At 37.9% G+C, this 20,472-nt stretch overlaps 1 protein-coding gene across 1 annotated transcript; it reads right to left on the reverse strand.

Annotated features, from left to right (window-relative positions):
- Positions 1-375: 375 nt before the first annotated feature.
- On the reverse strand, positions 376-8,881 carry UFM1 (ubiquitin fold modifier 1). Its single transcript, XM_021541881.2, has 6 exons — positions 8,819-8,881; positions 8,676-8,732; positions 7,901-7,958; positions 5,764-5,803; positions 5,341-5,373; positions 376-1,714 (listed from the first exon to the last, which is right to left on the reverse strand). Coding segments are annotated over exons 1-6 (255 nt in total). The 5' UTR covers positions 8,821-8,881; the 3' UTR covers positions 376-1,649.
- Positions 8,882-20,472: the final 11,591 nt, after the last annotated feature.

Raw genomic sequence — 20,472 nt, forward strand, 5'->3', positions numbered from 1 at the left:
AACCCTCAATATATAAACATCAGAGCATCCTAGTTTCAAAATGCAATTAAATCATGATTCCCTTTCAAAAACACTGCACCTTTAGACAGGAAAAAAAAAGATTCCTATTTGTTATATTCCAGTATCAGGTGCTTTCTCAAGCATTCAGTCAAGAGATTTGCAGCTAAAAATTACAAGCAATTAATTTTGCTCATACTAATTATATTGTGGCATTAGACTAACAAAAACAAGGCACTCTGCCCTTTGGGGCAGTGTTCTGTAGAATTCTGGATAATAACTATCTTTTGGCTCAAAATGAATCCCAAAGCATGCTGAATAATTAACAGGAACAATTTTTAATTATTGTCGAACTCTAAGAATACAAGAGGAACAACATTTGCACTTTTTCATTTAATTGTTTATTAAACTAAAGAAAAATATGGAATTTTACAGTTTATCTTAAATGTGGAAGCTGTTTATAGGCAAATATTGATTTCTGGAGAGTTTTTCTTTACTTCCTGAGCTTACACCCACTCAGAAGGGCATTTTGTACTTCTGCATTATCTGACACATTATCTGAACATCTTTCTAAAGCATGACGATTGCACAGGACACTTGCATTTGTGAGAATACTCACTTAACCAAGCACTGCACTACCCATTGTTCTTTCTGTTCAACTCAGCAGAACAGAAAAAAAATGCAATATGGTAAGATTTTGCCAAATACATTAAATCACAGCATAGACAACCAGTTCAGGAAAAGCAGCAATTTCTCTACTTAAAATACACAACTGATAGTTTACACATGGCAATTTCTAATCTGAACAAAAATATTTCATAGAATTCTGTGCTGTTTTCTATGTAACAGGCAGCAACAAAACCATGACTTCTGGAAAGAACCAGTATTAGTTTACTGAAAAAGGAATGATGTATTTGACCAGTCTACACATTCCCAAATTACACTGCAATCCTTCCAAGATGATGGCACTTCATGTGAGAAGACTAGGTCTCACAAATTCTCTGAATTTTAATTTAATTTAACTTCACAGTATGTCAATATGAAGTCTTAAAACATAGAAATCTCTGTATTCTCCTTTATCTCAAATACTTACAGCAATTAAAACTTAGAATTACTTTGGAACATTTGGCAGCTGTTTACTTATTTGAGTAATAAACTCCTGAAATTTCCCCTCTACTTGAGATCAGTACTTGAGCCAGGTGAAAGCTGTTCCCCTAAACATGGAAATAACTAGGAAAAAAAATACAGGAAAAACCCCAACTTTTAGCACACAGTAGGAATAATTTCTTTGTAGCAACATCATAACACAGTTTTCCCTTTCATGAAGTAGGCTCAATAATATCCAGTATTTTAAGTATCTATTGATGGTGGCTGTATTTACTCTTGTAGTGTCAACCTGGAGAGAAGTCTGCCTTTCTAACATGCAATCAGGCTGTTCTACCAATCAGGGAAGAATCAGTGCATGAGTTAATGTATTTTAACAGGAAAATGAACCTTTATCTCTGTTTCCAATGAAAAAAATCAAATCCTGGGAAGTCATTTCTGCTTGCTTTAAAAAAGTCCAATTCATCAGTTGCATTTTGAAGTTCCAAAATAAATAGACCTCTGCTGCACAGCAATGACACCTATTCCCCAGCTTTCAGGAGATGTTATTAGCTCCCAACACGATCTCTGGGAATGAGCCGTAGATCTGAACCATGCTTTAGAAACACATTTCCTAAACAAAGAAAGAAAACAGGATGTATTACTAACCAAGAAAATACAATGTACCCTCAACAAACACATTTAAAGGATAACAGTGTTAAGTCAGTGTTTAGCAGCTTCATAGTAATTGCTCTGACATACCAGAAATAAAGTTTTCATGTTTCCATAGAATTTTACCTTGTCCCTCTCTTTCCAAAGAGCTCTTTATTTTAAATGAAAATGCTACACCTTGCAAAGTGTAGCCTTTCAAACTCTGTACACTCGAATGCCTTGTTTCACTTACAAGCCAGAAAACAAAGTTTTACTTTCCCTGAATTATTTTGTTTTCTGGAGCTCATTCATGCATTCATTCATTTTTATTTCTCTCCTTGGTTCAGTACTTTTTGACTTCTAATTCAGAACCTTAACTTCTTTTAGGAAGGTTCTCCAAATGTCCAAGTGTAAGTTAGTCCCATTTTAGCATAAAAATTATGCTTTCAACTTCTTATTTATTACTGCATTGTCTTAATCATCATAGTCTTTTCACAAAGACATAATAAAAATTAGAAATTTCTAATATTTAGATGCGTTGAAATTTTTAATATGTTCAGGTTGCTATTTTTTTATTAAATGTAATATTTGAAAATTAAACCATATCACTAAGTAATGTATTTATTTAATTAATATATGGAATATTTACTTTTTTACTTCATACTACTATTGCACAGAATCAACCATATTTGATTCCTTATTCAACCTTGAATTAACTTCTAAAACAGAGTAATTCTATTTCTGTCCCAAGCATCCCATTCCAAGGATGAAGAGTGCTCTGACAAATAAGATTAAGGTATTTGACATCCATTTAATTTGTTTGCATATTAGAGCAAAGCTACCCTTTTTTGAACTCCACTTCTCCAGCAAATGGATCAAGATCAAAATCATTGTATATATTCAACATAATGAACCTTAGAAAATCAATTTAAAATAACATGTTATCCGAAGACATTCTGATCTTACAGATCTGCCAACACATGGTACTAAAGAGATCTATAAAACCCACTGAATGCAAACCTGTCTCATCAGCAAAACAGAGAACTGCCTACTAACGTTACTATTCTAGATTGGAAACATCCTTTTGTAATGATAAAATTCTTAACTTTTTAAAACAGGCCTCATGGAGACAGCAGCTCACCTACTCACCTTGGTCTGTTTTCATCATTAATATCACACTGGTTTTATTAAAGTTATAGCATACTACTCCCCATACTATCAAGGATTTAAAACTGAAATCAATACAGGGATTAAGTGCTAAGCCTAGCTTTTGCAGCTTTCATTTCCCCTGCTCCATGAAATCATGTAAGGAAAATGAAAGTCATACTTGAGTGCTTTTTTTTAGAAAGGAAGGGAAATGGTGCAACAGTACAAAACCTCTGAAATCCCCAAGGATTACTAAAATTTTATTCCTGTGTATCTTATTTTGGAAGTTTTTTAAGACTAAAATAACTCTTCAATCTGTAGGAATTCTGATAAATAGAAAGAAGGACAAAAAGTAGATTTTGAGATAGCAATTAATGAGGCTGAACAGAAGATTATACCTAAATTATGCATGTTACTTGTAAACTGAGGAGGGATTTTGGTCTGAGCGCAAGCTTTGGTGTAGGCTGTACTTTGCTTGTTTTGTTTGGGTTGATTTTGGATGTTTGTTTTATTGTGGACTGGTTTGTTTTGTCCTCAGTTAAGGGCAACATCACACAGAATTGCCAGAACACCTATGTTAAAGAAAACATAATCCACATGCCTAATGTTACATCTGCAGAATAAGGCAGTGATGATAACATTTTGCACCTAGATGCTTTTAATTTACCTGTTTCTTGATTATGTGATACTGTCTTATACTACTGAATAATTCTTCAATATTTATAAGAGCTTAGGAGAGATAAAGCAAATCACCTGCAGATGTGAGTTCAATATGCACAGATGCAATTACAATGAACTACTGTATTGATACTTTCATTCAGCAGTCAATAGCTCTAAATACACTTGCTTTAAAGGATTAAGCTACAACTAATTTAAGCTACATCATACAAGATGAAAGCATACTGCTGAGGAAGAGAAACAGCCTATGTATACCTTAAGCAATTCTACCATTTTGCTTAAGTATTCATCAGTGGTCATGTGAAAGTGTGGCTTTACATGTGGATGATTATCTAGTAACTAAAGTAAATTATTAGATTTATTATCTGTTTTTAATACACTCAGTCATGGGAATCATGATAAGGACAGCATCAGCTGAGAAGTCTGCCTGAGGTAGTACACCTGTGAAATCATAATCCAGGTATAGTAAGGCAGGACAGAAGTCTCTGGTGGAGTAGAAAGCCAAATATTTATTTGATCTTCATTTTCAAATGTTGTTGATGCAAACACAGATTGCAGAAATAAGTCTCTACACTGAAATTGTTTCTTTTCCAACTCCAAGAAATTCCCCAAATTGATGTCAAGCAACTGCTTTTCTCACCATCAGATACTGTTCTGTGCTTTGCAAGGATTTACTTTATACTCTCTAGTTTACACAGCTAAGTGTGCTGCTAATACCTTGTTTTATTTTTCCTGTGTAATGACTGGCCTTCAGTAATGACTAGCAGTCAAAGGCATAAATGAGACAGATGGATGCAAAAACCAGAAGAGCAGCATGTCTCCCTCAACCATTCATCATGTTTGCAAGTAGGAGTAATATTATTCAGTTTTCACTGGATGACTGGATTCCATAAGGAGCAAAGCCATTTTTACTAGTACTTACGAGGTAAGAAATGTTCACAACTTTCTATCAAGATACTCTGTTACACTCTCTTCTCAAATGGTTTAAGATTAGACTATTGAAATTATTTCCCAATTAGTTTAAAAGTATAGCTCTTCAAGAATAAGTCCACACAATCTGCCTCCAGACAGCAGCCCATTATCGGTACAACTCAACCTCTGTACTCTGTTTCCATATATTTCAGGAGGTGATGAGAAAGGGCCTTACACTCTCCTGTGACAGAGGCAAACTCTCCTCTCATAGCAAGCCTTGACATCTGAAATCAGGGATTTCTGACACAGAACCCCTTGGTGACAACAAGACAGCTATCAGTAAGAATCAAAAAATGGTTGGATTTGGAAGTGACCTTTATGATCACCTAGTTCCAACCCAACTCTTCTGACAACATACTCCTCAAAGCCCCTGGAGTTCTGCTCTAAAACTCTTATTTTTTTTAACATATCTCATAAGAAGTGCTGCTAGAACATCAAGTACTACTGAATTAGATAGAGCAGGGGGGAAATAGAGCTGTTACTTATTACTGCAGTAGTATGTAATACTGTATTGCTTTAAGACTGCTCCTTAAATGCAAAGCTCTGAAGATCAGAAGCTCACCACTTTTTCACAGAACTAAATAAACACCGAACAAAAAAACAAAAAAAAAAAAAAACCAAAAAAAAAACCCACTGTTTTTTGGATTTAACCTTTTATATACTACAATGACTGAAGTTTTCAACTACTGGATAATGCTCCTCCCATTTAAGAAGACAAAACCTAAAATGTAATACAACCCCATGTGCTATATATTAGACTGAAAGAAAAATAAGTTTTTAATACTGGAATATACTTCATATACAGTAACTTACCTGCTGTCTGTGCAGGATTTATTCCTATACCATCTAGGAAGAAGGAAAAAAAAAAGAGAAAAAGGAAGATGAAACAGACATATTCCAATTTATTATATTAAACTTGCAGCTCAAAAAATATACCAGCAAGATACAACTATTACATGAAGTCATCATGCAGCTATTTCCTATAGCCAAAAAATGGGAAGTGACAAGAAAGCTTCAGCATAGAAAAGTCCAAGCTATACATTTGGACAAAACTGAATTAGTGGTTTAGTATCTTCACCTCACACATAAGAAATTCAAATAATGCTGTAATGTTATTAAATACAGTTTGCAGTATGTAGTGTTTGTGAAACATGAGACAGTATTGATTTTATCAATAAACTTTCAGTGAAACTTCAATGCAAAAACTATTAAAATATATATAAACTATATTCTTACCATTTGTTATAATGGCACTTGTTGCTGCAGGAACTTTGAACTAAAGAAATAAGAGTAGGTCAAAACAGCATAAGAGACATATAAAGCAGAAAAATATATGGGTAATATTAAAATTATAATTTTAGCTGGTTCACATACAAAAAAATGAGGAAAGAGGTCCTTGAGATTTATAGATATAAGTAACTTTAATGGAAATGGATGATTATTTTAGTAGCAATTCCACAAATGTAATGGAAATTTTTTTCAAACTATCATGCAAATGTATACCTTAGACTCTATACTACCAGGTAACTCTAAAATATGAAAGAAAAACCCAATAGATACCACACACTAAAAATGAGGTTTTTTTTCTACTTAGGGCAAGTCTGATTATGAGTTGGCAAATTCTGAGTTTTTGAGAGATGTCTCAGTAGAAACTTGCTAAGGCCAAATAGCCAGAACTTAAACACTGCTCTGCCCTGAGAATATAAATCACAGAGAGGATAATACACTTCCCCTGGAGAACAACTAACAACTTTGCCCATATTTTGATCTTTTCCATATACGTATAACTTAAGGTACTGTGAAAGTGGTTCTTGAATCACAACACACTACATAAATTAATGTTAAGCTATGCAGTTCAAGGAAAGAAAAAACATTAATATAACACAAAAGTTATCTGTCATTCTTTTCAATGCCAATTCATAAGGGGCTTCATTCCTGGGGAAGAGTTAACAATCTTTTTTTGCTCTTTAACAAAGGACTTCACTCTTCCTGGTCTCAAAGATATGCAAAATGCTTCAGCGCTGATCCAGAATAGGCTGAATTCAAACCCTGATAGATACTCAAAATACTCACACCAATTAAAAGAATGGCTTGCTAAATGCGAATGTTTAAGTCAGTAGTGATTCTCTAAATTCATTACTCAGATGAACCTATCATTAACATTGTGTTTCCATAAGAAGGTGAAGTTAGCAGGTTCAGTGGCAACCCCCACCAGAAATGGCACCTCCCTTTCAACATCTCCAACTACTCAGTCACACTGATTTCTGGTACCTCATACTTGCTTGTTAGACTTTTCAGTCTAGGTCTCTATGCATGGGTTGTGTTGGCACAGGTGCATTAATACAGAATAAAAATAACTGGGGAAAACATAGTAAAAACCCCCAATTAAATAATCAAATATCTTTAACAGCAAGTAATATTCTGTATAATTCTCTTCAAGTAAATTTACAACAAAACCAATCCACAACTTTCCCCCAGAAGCTGTGTTTCCTGTAGTAATTTCTGTCACATCGTGGCATAACAGTAACAACCAAAGGAGACTCAAGATCGAGTCTATTATCCTTCCTATTTCATTGCAATTGCAATGCTCAAAGAAATGAAATTTTCAATAACCCAAAACTTCCCAGGTTTTCCTAACAAGACAGGGAGAATTGCAAGAACAGACTCCCAGCTGACTTTATGCTAGTTAGATTAAGAGACTCATCATGCTTCTGAGCACTCAATTTTACCGTTTATATCCAGTGAATGTCTCCTAATCTTTGCACGTTTAATCTGAAACAATGTGATACATCTCTTCAAACACATTATGTGGGCCATTTAAACACGTAATGATATAGGATTCATTGTGAAAGATCATCACACAGAAGCCAAAGAACACACTATCCACATTTTCCCTTAAGTCAGTTTTTTGAATCTATCCCATATGGCTGATCTCAATACCTTCCACAATCAAAACCTCCATGTCTGCCAAAATCAGAGATTACTAGAACTGAATGTGAAAAGAATTTAAGAGTTTCCTGGATAATTCTGAAGAACTTTCCTGATATTCCCATAAGAAATTTCAGTATTAAGTATCCAAGAGCAATACCTTTTAATTCTCTTCAATGTCACAAATTTTATCACTGCTATAAAACAAAAAACCAGAAATCACCTCAATACCATCTGCTGATGCATAAATTGTGCAAAGATCACTAAGTTTAAGATTCTGAAAGCTCTGCTAGGCCCCCACTGAGAGCCAGTAAAGCTTACAACCATCTGTAACCAACAGCACTTCTTTGTGCTGTATTAACCACTGCATTTTTATAATTAAAAAAGCTTTACCTTTCAAGAACATGCAAAATGTTAAAACCTAACATCATCACTTTCCACTTACTTCTTCTGCAGCAAACTTGAGGACAGCTGTGAAAGGTGTGCTCTCAGGCACGCTTAACCTGAAATCACAACACAAGTAAATACGTGGCTGCTAAAACAAACCGAAAAGCAGCTTTAGCTGCTGTTAAACTACTGACTGAAACTTCATTTTTACCAATGGAAATACTTTTGCCAAAGCTGTGCAAGTACTGTTCAAGGGTCCCTGAGGGGTGTGAGATGCTTCAAGAGAAACATTTCTAGCAGAGAATGGGAACACCTTTAAATTTCCGCAGATGGGGCAAATCTCAGGAGGTGTGGGATTAAGCTCCATAGCAATGTCCTCGCCAAGAGGAGAGAACTCGGCCTCAAGCTGTGGCAGGGATGGTTCAGGTGGAAGATCAGAAGAAATTCCTCACTGAAAGGGCTGTCAAGACATTAGAACGGGCTGCCCAGGGAGCCGGTGGAGCCACCGTCCCTGGAGGGACTCGGGAGAGGTCCGGAGGCGGCCCGCAGTGCCAGGCTCTGGCTGACAAGGCAGAGATCGGGCAGAGGTTGGACTCCATGACCTCAGCGGTCTTTCCCATCCCGAATGATTCTGCGAGCCTGGGGAATACGCGCACGGCGGTGGGGCAAAGCGGGAAAGCGCCGAGAGCAGGGCTAAGCACGGACACCGCCTGCCATCCCACACGGAGGGAGACGAGCGCCGCTCCCGCCGGCGGATGCCCCGCCGGGACTGCCATCGGAGCCATCCGCGATGTGCCCCGTTTCCGCTCCCCGCCGCCCCGCGCGGCACTCACACTTTGTAAGGCAACCGGGGGTCCGAGGTGAGCGTCACTTTAAAGGTGACCTTAGACCTGTGGAGAGAGCAGAGGGTGAGGCCGGGTGAGGGAGCGCGGGGGCTGCGGGACCCCCGGGCCGTCCCGCCCTCCCTCACACTCACATGGTGCCGCCGGGGCCGCCGCCGCTCCCACCGACACGTCAGCGCCGCCCGCACCACGGGGCCTTCGCTCGCCCTGAGCTGCCCGCGGCGCGCCTGGCCACAAAGAGAAGATAACGTGCCCCGCCGACCCGCTGTGAGGCGGGGAGCGGCCGTGTTCTTCCTCGGTGCCTTACTGTATCTGGGAAAGAGAGAGTTTGAGGGGTGGGCGAAGTGCAGCGGAGAACGGCGGGGAGGATTTCTACTGAGGCGGTTGCAGTAGCTGTTCCGCGGCCGAGGTAGGACCTCGGCACCGGGACTTCCCGGCGCTTCCGTGGGCGCTGCAGGGAGGCGTGGGCGGGGCCGGGATCGGGGTCGGGATCGGGATTAGGCCGGGAGCGCGGGATCGGCGCACTGTGGTCGCACTGGGAGTATGCAGGAGTGAGGGGTTTGGTAGCCGGAGACCATATCTCGTGTGCTGTGCCCAGTGGTGGACTCCTCAGTGCAAGAGTCACGGGGCTCCTGGAGAGGGTCCAGTGCAAGAGCACAAAGGTGGTGAAGGGTCTGGAGCATCTTAGGAGAGAAAGAGGGAGAGGAGAGCTGGGCCTGTTCAGTCTGGAGAAATGACTGAGAGGGGATCTCATTAATGCATATAAGTACCCAAAGAGGAATGCCAAGAAAATGGTGCTGGACTTTTCAGTGGTGCCCAGCGACGGGGTGAAGAGCGACGGCCAGGAACTGAAACACGGAAGTTCCATCTCGACATGAGGAACAACTTCTTTACATTGAGGGTGGAAGAGCACTGGAACAGGCTGCCCATTAAGAACCCACCTGGACACATTCCTGTGTAATCTGTTCTAGGGGACCCTTGGCAGGAGTTTGAAGTGGATGACCTCCAGAGGTCCTTCCCAACCCTAATAATTTGTGATCCTGTTGTGCTCTCAAATCAAAACTGTCTGCAGATGCATGTTAAAGTTATGCAGACAAGATGCAAACACTGATTCCTATCCCCTTAATATTTAAAACTACTCACATCTTCCTTGTGGCAAGGGAGCTTGAACTGGAGTTTTGTTTGGATAGTGATGGATACTTTTATGGCGGAAAAACAGCAGGTTCCAGTTTTGTTTGTCTGTGACTTGACAAATCAGTTTCTCTTTGTGGCATGGAACTACAAAGTATTTTTTATCTTTAATACTCATTTATCTGATAATAATGACTGAGTTTTCAACTCTGATATGTCAGTATTTTCCTTATAGAAGATACTTTGTCAGATTTCCCCAGTTTCTGCTGTCTGCAGGAAGGACAGCATTCACTGCAGATGAAGTTCTTGGTGTCACACACTGCTTGCCAAACTGATCATGGCAAAGCACTTTGTTGTGTTCACTTTCGCTGGAGTCTCATTAGGGTTAAAGTAGATGAGATGCTCTACAAAAGGCAGGTTTTACATAGGAATCATAATTTTTTTTTTCCTAAGGACTGGCTTCTTGCCCAGGTATGAAATCCAGCTTTTTACCCTTGTGCTGTTCTTATATGAACATAGATCAAACTAGAAAAAAAAATTAAACAATAATTTCACTATCAGTGAAACTGTCCAGTGGCCTTCATATTTCTCAGTATCTCCTATTTATGTTACTGTGTCTTTTTTCATAGCTGTATTGAATCTGTGTATTGTACACATATTGTAATCCATTAATGATCTCATGGCTTTTTCATCCCCCTGCTTTAAATATATCCTGAAATTTGAGCTAATTAATAGTAATGTCTTAGTATTTAACCTTGCATTTAGTGCATTTAGCTAAATGTCATCCTATATGTATCATTGCCCTTTTCAAAATCAGCTGGTTTTTTAATGTATGTATGATGTTATGGCTTTGCCTTATGTTGCTCTCTTTATCTACAGCTTTCATTAATGCATTGCTGTCTCCTGTTTTCCAAGTTCTTGAATGCAGATGAGAAATAAAAGACTGATCTTTTCAGCACTTCATTATGGCCTCTTGCTAAAAGTACTTCTCCTCTGAGAAAATAAGCAGATCCAAATTTTCATGCTGTTGGAACTGGACTGTGTTTAGTACCCAGATTTCCTTGGTTAAATCCAGTTTGAGCATATGTGTGCTATAGTGCTGAGAACAGTGTAAATCCAGGCCTGGCTAGTCCTGTGTTCTGGCCATGTGGTCTTGTCCTCTGTCAAGCAAAAGAGCCAACATTGGTGATCAGGTAGGGGATCTGTTAAGGAAACTGATTTGACAAAACACCCCAAAATGTCCTTTTAGTTGGTTTAATGAAGTTATCTTCAGAAACCACCAGCAAAGAAGGAGATGAGGAAGCACAGCTAGTTGGCAGTGATACTGTACTGCACCTTAGGTCAGCTTGAGATGCTGTGGAGCTGTATTCTGAGCAGGCATCAAGAGTTTCATGGTAGTGCCAGGGGGTGGTGGACTGACCCTGGCTCGATGCCGGCTGCCTAGGGAAGCTGCTCTGTTACTCCCCTCCTCAGCTGGACAGGGGAGTGAAAACATAATGAAAGGCTCATTGGTTGAGATAAGGGCAGGGAGACTTCAGTCCCCAATTACTGCCATGGGCAAAACAGACTCAAGTTGGAGAAATTGTTTATCAAACTAGAGTATGGTAATGAGAAGTAAAATGAAATCTTAAAAATATCACCCCCAGCCCCTGCCTTCTGGACTGAACATTGCCTCAGAGTTCTCTACCTCTTCCCCCCTGTAAGGTCCCTTTCACAAACTACTCCAGTGTGGGTCCCTCCTGGGGATCACAAGTCCTGTGGCAAACCAACTGTGGCACCTGGAGAACCTCTTCCCACTCCTCCACTGACCTTGGTGCTTGCCGAGTGGTTTCTTTTGCATTTTCTCAGCCCTCTCCCTGCTCTCCTGTGGTTTTGGTTTTTTTTTCCTCCTTGAATCTGCTGTCCTAGAGATGCTGATGGGCTCTTGCTGATGGGCTCAGCTTTGGCCAGCAGCAGGTTCATCTTGGAGCCATGGGAAGCTTTTGACAGCCTCTCACAGACATCCCTGTAGCCCCTCCTACTACCAAAAACCTTGCCATGCAAACCCAACACACAGGGTTAGGACCTTCTGATGTAGAGTCAGGAATCCCAGTGATTTCACAAAAGAAAGACCTTTTCAATGTTGCAAATTCAGAATTTTCCCATGCTGTCTCAACCTGTTCAAAATGCTGGCAGGGTTGATTTTTTTCCTTTTATGAGAATTTACAGAGAAGGAGAATGCACATGATTTTTCTCTTTTAGTTGGGAGAGTTAATGGGACTCATCCTGTCTGCAAACAAGCCAGGGCTGGTTTAGAGGATTGTATTAAATTAATGGGTTTATATAGAGCAACATTCTCTTCAACACCAGAAAAACTGATTCATTAAAAAAAAAAAAATCTGTCCTTTTTTCCCTGTGACTAAAGCCAGAAAAAAAATTTAATTTCTCATAAAATTTGTTTTTTCTACAGCTCTTAATTACCCAGACTCAAATATGTTGTGTTACAGCAATGAGACCTAACTTTGACTTTCCTAGCTGTGTAAATGACAAAAGGAATGACAATTTCAGCAATTAATTAAAAGAGTTTGGATCTCTGGCAATATGTAAACACAGTTGTTCAACTGAAGGCTTTTAGGTTAAGAAAATGAAAAAAAAAATTACAAACCAGAAAATAACAATATAGCCCCGTGGATGTTACTGAGATGAGCTAAAATACCTCTGACAATTCTTACGCCAAGACATTCTAGTTCTTAATAGCATTGTAAGAGAAAATAACTTCAGTAAATAGAAGCTGTTCATCCCACATGCCTATATTCCTCCTGGCTGGGCCTAGTGTAATTGAGCTGAGAAGGAAAATAAGCAGACCAATAGCTACAGCACAGAGTAGAAAGTACTGGTGAAATGTGTTCATTGTTACTTAGCCTGCTTTAATTCTTTCCTGCTTTGTTTCCTAGCCTCCCTTGCTATAGTCTCTGTTAGCTACGATATATTGCCATGCATTCAAGTAGAGCTGCTCCATGATACAGAACTGGGACAATTTCCTGCTCCTTCAACAAGAAATGAACATGACCAGTTTGGTGTCTGGCCATAAAATTGTGTTTGTATTTTTGCAAGATTTCTCCTTTGTTTGTGAAGCACAGACTGTGACTTAAATCTTCTAACCTTTGTTACATTTCTGTGTTCATGAGTACATGTGCCATTTGAAGGATGCCAATTTTTGTGCCCATTTGGAGGAAGAGCTTATTACATAAGCATCTATGCTAAGAACTCTATGGAAATATCAAATATGAAATTTTAAGAAATGCAGTAAAACATCTTCCATCTGCAAAATGTGCTTTTAGCTTGTCAGTTTTGGACTGAATAATTAATGTTTGACTTCTAGGAATCTTTGGTGAAAAAGTTCTGAATTAAGCCTTTTAGCAGGTACCAGAAAATTAGGTCTTGGAACCAGCATACTTTTCTTCTATGCTTGCAGTGAGTTAAATAATAAGCATTGCCAAGCAATGTGTTACATGAGGGAGAGGCAGAAGAAGCACAGCATTTCTCCAACCAACCACTTCTATACCAAGCACATGGAACAGTGTGATCCCTTCAGCTCTTAGTGAGGCTGGGATTTCACCAGGGGGATTGAGTAGTGCTAACTCCCTTGAAAAAGGACAAGTCCTATTTTTTACCCCCGCTTTTGCATTGCTGTCTGTTCCTGGCCTTCTGGCTACTTCTTGACCTGTTTTTGTACTTGGGGGACCCAGCAGTGAGTCAGTTAAATCAGCAGAAGACATGGATGTTTCCCTGCTGACTTAGCATTGAACCAGCTCAGGGAAAGGTCTGAGCTGACACAGCAGAAGAGGCAAGGAGGTCTTCCCCTTTTGTCAGCAGGGAATCACAGAATCATAGAATTCCTTAGGTTGGAAAAGACCTTTAAGATCATTAAGTCAAGTGTTAACATGTTTGGACTTGCTGGTCTTAAAGATCTTGGGAATGAGGTTTCCTCTTGTTACCATTTCCTATAGTCAGGGTGCTGGAGTCCTCCTTTGGCTGGTACATCCCCTTAACTTTCCTTTGGCTCAGTGTGATGGCATCCCTTGGAACTCCCCTGATTTTCCAAGCTCATCAGTGGTAACTCTGTGACCCATGTCAGTGCACAGACTGCAGCCTGCTTGGCTGCAGGCTACTCCTATGTCAGCCAAAGTCAGCTGCCTTTCTCAATCAGAATCTGGTAGGATCCTTCTGTAGGAGGTTCAGGCCTCCAGAAAGGAAGCAGTAGCACTACATCACCTCTTAAGTTTTTTTTGCTACTGTTTGTTATTCCCCAATGATTACAGAGTCTATGTTTTATCTTTCTTTTATTTTTTTCTTCTTTTTTTTTTTAACAGAATTAGTGGTATAACATACAATATAAATTTAGCCTATTTAAACTAGCCTGTTGTTACACCCCAGTAAGAAAACTTTAGCCTTCTTTAAACAGGGAGTTTCTACTTAGATGAGCCTGAAGCCCATATGAGACTTTTGTTCCTTGTTGTGTGATGACATTTCTCTGTAAAATATAGGCATACATAGCACTTTTCAAAAAATTTTGTTAAGCCAAAGATAGAGGAAGATTATAATACTTTAGAAATGCCATGCAAAGTTAATCATCAGACAATTTGACATGTCTTCATAATCTTTCTCTAACAAAACAATAATTAAAACCTATTACAGTTCTCTTGTGTCACAAACATTTTACTGAAATAATTCATCAACATAAGATGATCACATACAAATGTCATATTAGTCATATAGAAATCATAATGCTACGTCTCTAGACTCCAGAAATTTTATGTGTGTATGTGGTGAAATAGTACAGATAATCACATATCAAAACAAGTATTCATCTTCTGAAGTACCAGCACTGGATTTTTTTAAATTGCTTTGAAAAAGTAATTATTAAGAAATTTTTATAGTAATCAAAATGATAATTCAAGAATCAAGCAATATTACAATAGGAAATAGGCCCAGGTTGTGCCAGGGGAGGTGTAGATTGGACATTTAGAAAAATTTCCTCACCAAAAGGATTGTCAAACACTGGAACATGCTGCTCAGGGAAGTGATTGAGTCACCATCCCTAGAGGTATTTAAAAGACTTGCAGATATGGCAATGAGGGGCATCGTTTAGTGGTGGACTTGCCAAGGTTAAGTTTATGATTGGACTTGATGATCTTAAAAGTATTTTCCAACCCAAACAATTCCATGATTCTATTATAATAAGCATTTATCAGGATAAAAGTATCAGGAGGAACCAAAGTTATATACTCTTTCTTGTATCTGACTTTGTTATGGAATTTGATTAATGTGGTAAGGACATGACACTACTACATATATATTTAGTGTGTCCTGTTTTCAAGAATTTGTATGAGATAATTTTCCTTCTGAATAATTTTGCAGGTGAATAGGTTTTTGGGTATCCCCGTCATCTTAAAAGTATTTTGATTTATCTCTCTTTTGTCATGATGACATGACAAAATGTATATCTTTCCTCTGGTGAGGAAAGATATACATTTTTATGGAAGGTATGGATATAAAGAAAACATGTCCAGATCTAGATATTTAACCTTTTAACTGCAATTATTAACTTTATAAAAATTATTTTTGTTTGATTATCCAATGAGGACAGTTATCTTTGGGCTTGATGGAATATTTCATTACTCTGCTTTGGAGAATTGTGAGGAGATTGTATTTTCTTCAGCTAGTCAGCAGTCTCAGAAAATATATATAACTTAATTACCTGTCTGCTGCAAGCAGTAAATTCTGTGATCTGAGCATGCTGGTCTGAAATGGCCTAGTATTTATTTCATATAATTATGCAGATTCTTTTCCTTAGTAAACTGCTCTGTGTGTTGATTTTGTTGTGTCCCTCATCAAGCTGTGCAGTTCTGTCATTTACTTTTACTACTATTATGTATTACAGTGGGTTGGCTTGCATCTGGAGATAAAATCACATTATTTACAAGATGATTCAGAGAATTGGACAATACACACAAACATACTGCAGACTCTCATAGTAAAACGTAAGAGTGTGCTGAAGCATAAATTCAGGTTAAGAATATTTTTATTGTAGTATCCCTTTTTTTCCTGTAGAGAATAAACACCAATCCAACCAAGGCACTTTTGCAATACTACCAGGGTGGTTTTTTTATTGTGCCGTTTCATTTCTTAAGCAGGCTGGGCTTTACATGCAGATTTAAATTGTTACTAGCATAGTGAAAAAATTACTGAGAACTTTTCATCCAAAATTTCATACTTTATGTGCAGCAAGAGTCCTGATTCAGCTCCTACTGCAATTTAAGTATTCATAACATGCCTAGGCTATTAGATTTTTTTAACAAGGAATACTTTTTTTAATAAACTTTAAATAAATCAGGTTATTCTAGTGACTTCACAGTTAACATTTAACTAAAAAGAGCTACACAGATCCTTGCTGAAGTGAAGCAAGAAATTAGGCCAAATTATGCTTCCTTTTTTGAATGTAAAGGCTGGTGAAGAGAAGGACACAAAGAAGAAATTATTTTCAGATCCAGGAAGTTGTGATTCCAAGAGACCTAGTACAAGATTTCAACTGTGATATCCCTCACAGTTCTTTAAACAAGGTGACCTTGTATATATTCTCTTTATTCAGTCATGTGTTTTGAAGATACCTCTTGTGTTTTTCTTCTCCATTTTGTTCTCTTGGATGGCAAGCCCAGAAGAAAGTTTATATAATCTGCAAGTATTATTGCAAGAGGATGGTTTACACTGTCATGCAGCTGAGGTTACACAGATCACTAGTTTAGTGTTTGAAGGGATTAGAAGACACATTTACAGAGGTAGTGCATCTCTATGCAAATGAAAGAGAAGTGAAAACTTATGTTGTGTTTGCAAAGGCTGGACGTTTAAATTGCCAAAGCGGGTTTTTTTTTGCAAAAAAATAAATACGACCTTTAATTTTTCTTCATCTAGAACAGGCCTTTCTTACCTGCTGTGGTTCAGGACACCAGCCTTCAAATTGTGGTTCTGTTTATTAGGATTTGCATTCTAATTTCTTTGGGTACAAAGCCAAGTATTTCTCTGCATGTTGCTTTCCTGTGGACTTATTAATTGATCAGAGGTTTAGCTGGAATGTTCTGACCTGGGAAATATATGCCTCCTTGTGCAGTGCTTGCTCTAGCACAATGCTGAAGGCTTTTCTGAACATTTAAGATGCTTTAAAGGCAGACGTAGTAAGAAGCTTCTTTTTTCTGGACCATTATCCATAAAACAAAATCAATGCTGGTAAGTGCAAAATTATATTAGCTTACGGGATTTTTAAGCTCTGAAGCATAACACTGTTTAGAAATAGTCAAGAAACATGCAGAGAAAAGAAAATGACCCTTAACTAGCAAATGAAGACCAGAAATATAACTTCTGATGCCAAATGAGTTTCTGAAGAATGTATTAATTAATTTCAGTAACTTTGTGCTTTCCATTGCAGCGGTTTTTATGCAGTATATTATCTTGTTAAAATAACTTCATGCCATCTCCTAAATGCTACTGTTTAGCCAGGCTTAGGAAAATATATTAACACCTTTCAATCCTCTGACAGCAATAAATTTTAACTGCAAATCCAACCCTACAACAGAATTTGTAGGGTTCAGCTGAACAAATCTTGATGCCGACTTTGTAAATATCTACACCTAAGCTAGTTCTGTTTTCTTCCCTTTATATTAAAAGTGAAAAGAAGGTACTTCTAGTGCACAATTTGTATTGTTTTGAAGTAGGCATCTGAAAAGATGAGCAGTTTCCTCAAGTGCCAATTTCTTCCCAAACTGACAACAGGGAGAACCTGGACTGGCTAGCTCTCAAGTGACATCTACTTTGTGCAAACCACAGGGTTTGGTGACATGAATCCTACAACTTGTTCGTGACCCTAAGTTGTTCTGGAGCTTCATTATTCAGGGCCCTCTTCTGCTGTTCCTCTTGCATGACTTCAGGTAGCCAGTTGAATTTAACTTGATTTTGTATGGTTCTTTCATTAGAATATGGGGAGACAAAGCATAAAAGACAATATCATTCTTTTAGAAAACCCAGTAGAATACCAGTTAACAACCATTCGTTGGCATGAAAGTAAAATCACATTAAGATCTGAAAGAAGAAGAAAGTGCAAATAGGACTTCAGTGGGTAAATACAGTAATGATTACCATTTTCATGCCAGAGCAAAGGAATAACCACATTTCACATTTCAGGGGCGACTTCAGTTGAGGCTGATGTGATGCCTTTTATCTGTAGAATTAAACCCTTTAAGTCTTCCTCTTATGGAAAGAGAAAAAACAGTGTTTTAATGTTGATTTAAATGTTCACCTTCATGCCCTTTATCCTGAAGACTTTGCTTTTACTGGGATCAGTTGTTCCACCACATGGAGTCAGTTTAGGCTATTACATTTCTAGCAGACAATTCTTTTTTTCCAAAAGCTTCATTGCACCTATTTCCTTCAGCAGTTGCTTTGGGAACACTCCTAAATATAAATCAGGATTATGGTTGTTAGAAGGGCTCAGTAGTGTACAGAATAGTAAATGGTGGAATATAACTTAATAAAAGAAATTAAATGGAAAAAAATACAAAAGGAGGATTGAATAAACTCATTGGAAAGAAGATATCTCAGAATCTCAGAATGATTGAGGTGGGAGGGGACTTCTGGAGGTCATTTGCTCCAATTGCTGCTCAAGCAAGGCCACCTAGAGCAGGAGGCAGAGGACCATGTGAACTTGTCTTCTGAGTGTCTTCAAGGATGAAGATTCCTTATCTCCTTGGACAAACTGTGACAGTGCTTGGTCATCTTCACAGTGGAAAAGTGTTTTCTGCTGTTCAGAAAGAACCTCCTGTGTTTCAATTTGTGCCCATTGTCTCTGGTTCAATACACCAATTCAAAGGAAATGAGCTGCACAGGAAAGTGATGGAAGAAGAAAAAAAATACAAATTAGATTGGAAAAGAATGGACAAAATTTGAGGGTCTCACCTCTCTACTGCTCAGAAGAGTGGAACCAAAATGGCAAAACCGCAAGGATTGTTAATGAAAGCAGATCACTGAAACTACATAAAATGGGAAAATGAAATGAGCAAGTATGAGATAACATCAAACACATTATTAACTTGCAAAATCTACCCAAAACTGATAGAGGAAAAAATTCTCTAATTTTTCTACCATAGTTTAATTATTGATTATGGTTGTATTGTCTCTGGACACATTTTGTTGTAGTCTAGCAAAAAACTTCTGCCAATATGCTATTGTGCATATATCTTCTTCTTTTATATCAAATTAATTTTATATCCTGAATAACTCCAGCATTACTTATATTTTCCTTCAGTTTTCTGCTTTCTTTTGCTGATCCCTACTTCATTTTCAGTCCAAGCATATTTTTTCACTTATCTCTGACTTCCCTATGGTGTGCATCCTCAGTCCTGTTTGTATTGCACAAATTACCAGTTCTTCACCATTTCTCACCTTCCATCTGTTTTTCCTTGATATCTAAGCCAAGAAATGGCTTCTGCAAGACTATCTAGCATTAAATTCATAGTATTATCTGTTACATTGAAATATGTTGTCCTATGTGGATAATAAATTCCTGGATCTCATTTGTTTTCCTATACAGAGTAATCAATGATGCAGATTCAAAAAATGTATTCCAGGTGAATCACCTGTACAAAGAAACCAATGTAAAAGTGGCCTAAAAAGAGGATTAGTGTATTTCCTTCTCAATACGTCACATTATACCTACTGTAAAAAGAGCAGATGTCCAAACACAGAAGACATACTCTAAAAATTAAAAAATACCACATGGAAATGCTATACATTATTTAATAAAGTGTATTATATTAGCATCCATCATAAAATGTAAAATGTGTCATATGAACAATTTTCCTCATTTTTTTGGGGATTCACAATGAAGGATGTTGCTTTGGCAGAAAGTTCAGAAACTAAAATGGTAATGTGATATTCATTATGATGTAGTAATTGGTCTTAATATCAAGTTGGAGCAGGAATCATATTCTTACAGAATTGAGCATTCAGAATTTAGTAGATTCCAAAATCATAATATGTAAATTAAGACAAATATCCTCAGAAATAATTTAAACTCATTTGTTAGACTTACTGTTTCTAATAGATTTATACCATAGTTTTTAATCCACATTCTTTCTACTTATATCACAAATAAACTGATCACTTTCAATAAAGTGTCTCTGAAAAACTGTTGTTAGCTCAAGGAAATCCTGTCTACTCAAAAGTTCCTCCAAGTTGTCATTTTTATAGGAAATTTTAGTTTAGTTTAGTTTAGTTTTAATTCTAATTAGAAGTGTTTATTTTGAAATGGCGAATGCTAGTTAAGTTTAGGTTTTTGAGGAGTGTTTGTAGGTTGTAAGTGAAGTCCATGGTCTATTTTACAGATTCAGATTAGCCAAAACCCTCAAGAACAGGTAAGAGTACATTTGCTCTGTTTTGCCTGTTGTTTTCTTGCACAGTCCATGCTGCATGAGGTAGAACATATCTGTTCCAGGTAAATCTATTGACTCCCTAGACAGGAAGGTGATTGTGGAAACTAATGATCTTCTGAAGTAGAATGACTGTGTTTGTTGAATGACTTGGCGCCACATGTGAAATGGTTGTGCTTGCTATTGATATTTTGTCAGAC

Source organism: Lonchura striata, chromosome 2, assembly GCF_046129695.1.
Source record: "Lonchura striata isolate bLonStr1 chromosome 2, bLonStr1.mat, whole genome shotgun sequence".
In the NCBI taxonomy this organism is placed as follows: domain Eukaryota; kingdom Metazoa; phylum Chordata; class Aves; order Passeriformes; family Estrildidae; genus Lonchura; species Lonchura striata.

Bases quoted from the DNA above. Each gene is read 5' to 3' on its own strand.
- UFM1 (XM_021541881.2), bottom strand. The intron at 7,959-8,675 runs GTGAGTGCCGCG...TTGTGATTTCAG, and splicing joins CCCCGGTTGCCTTACAAAGT to GTTAAGCGTGCCTGAGAGCA. The intron at 5,374-5,763 runs GTAAGAATATAG...CCTTCTTCCTAG, and splicing joins AAGTGCCATTATAACAAATG to ATGGTATAGGAATAAATCCT.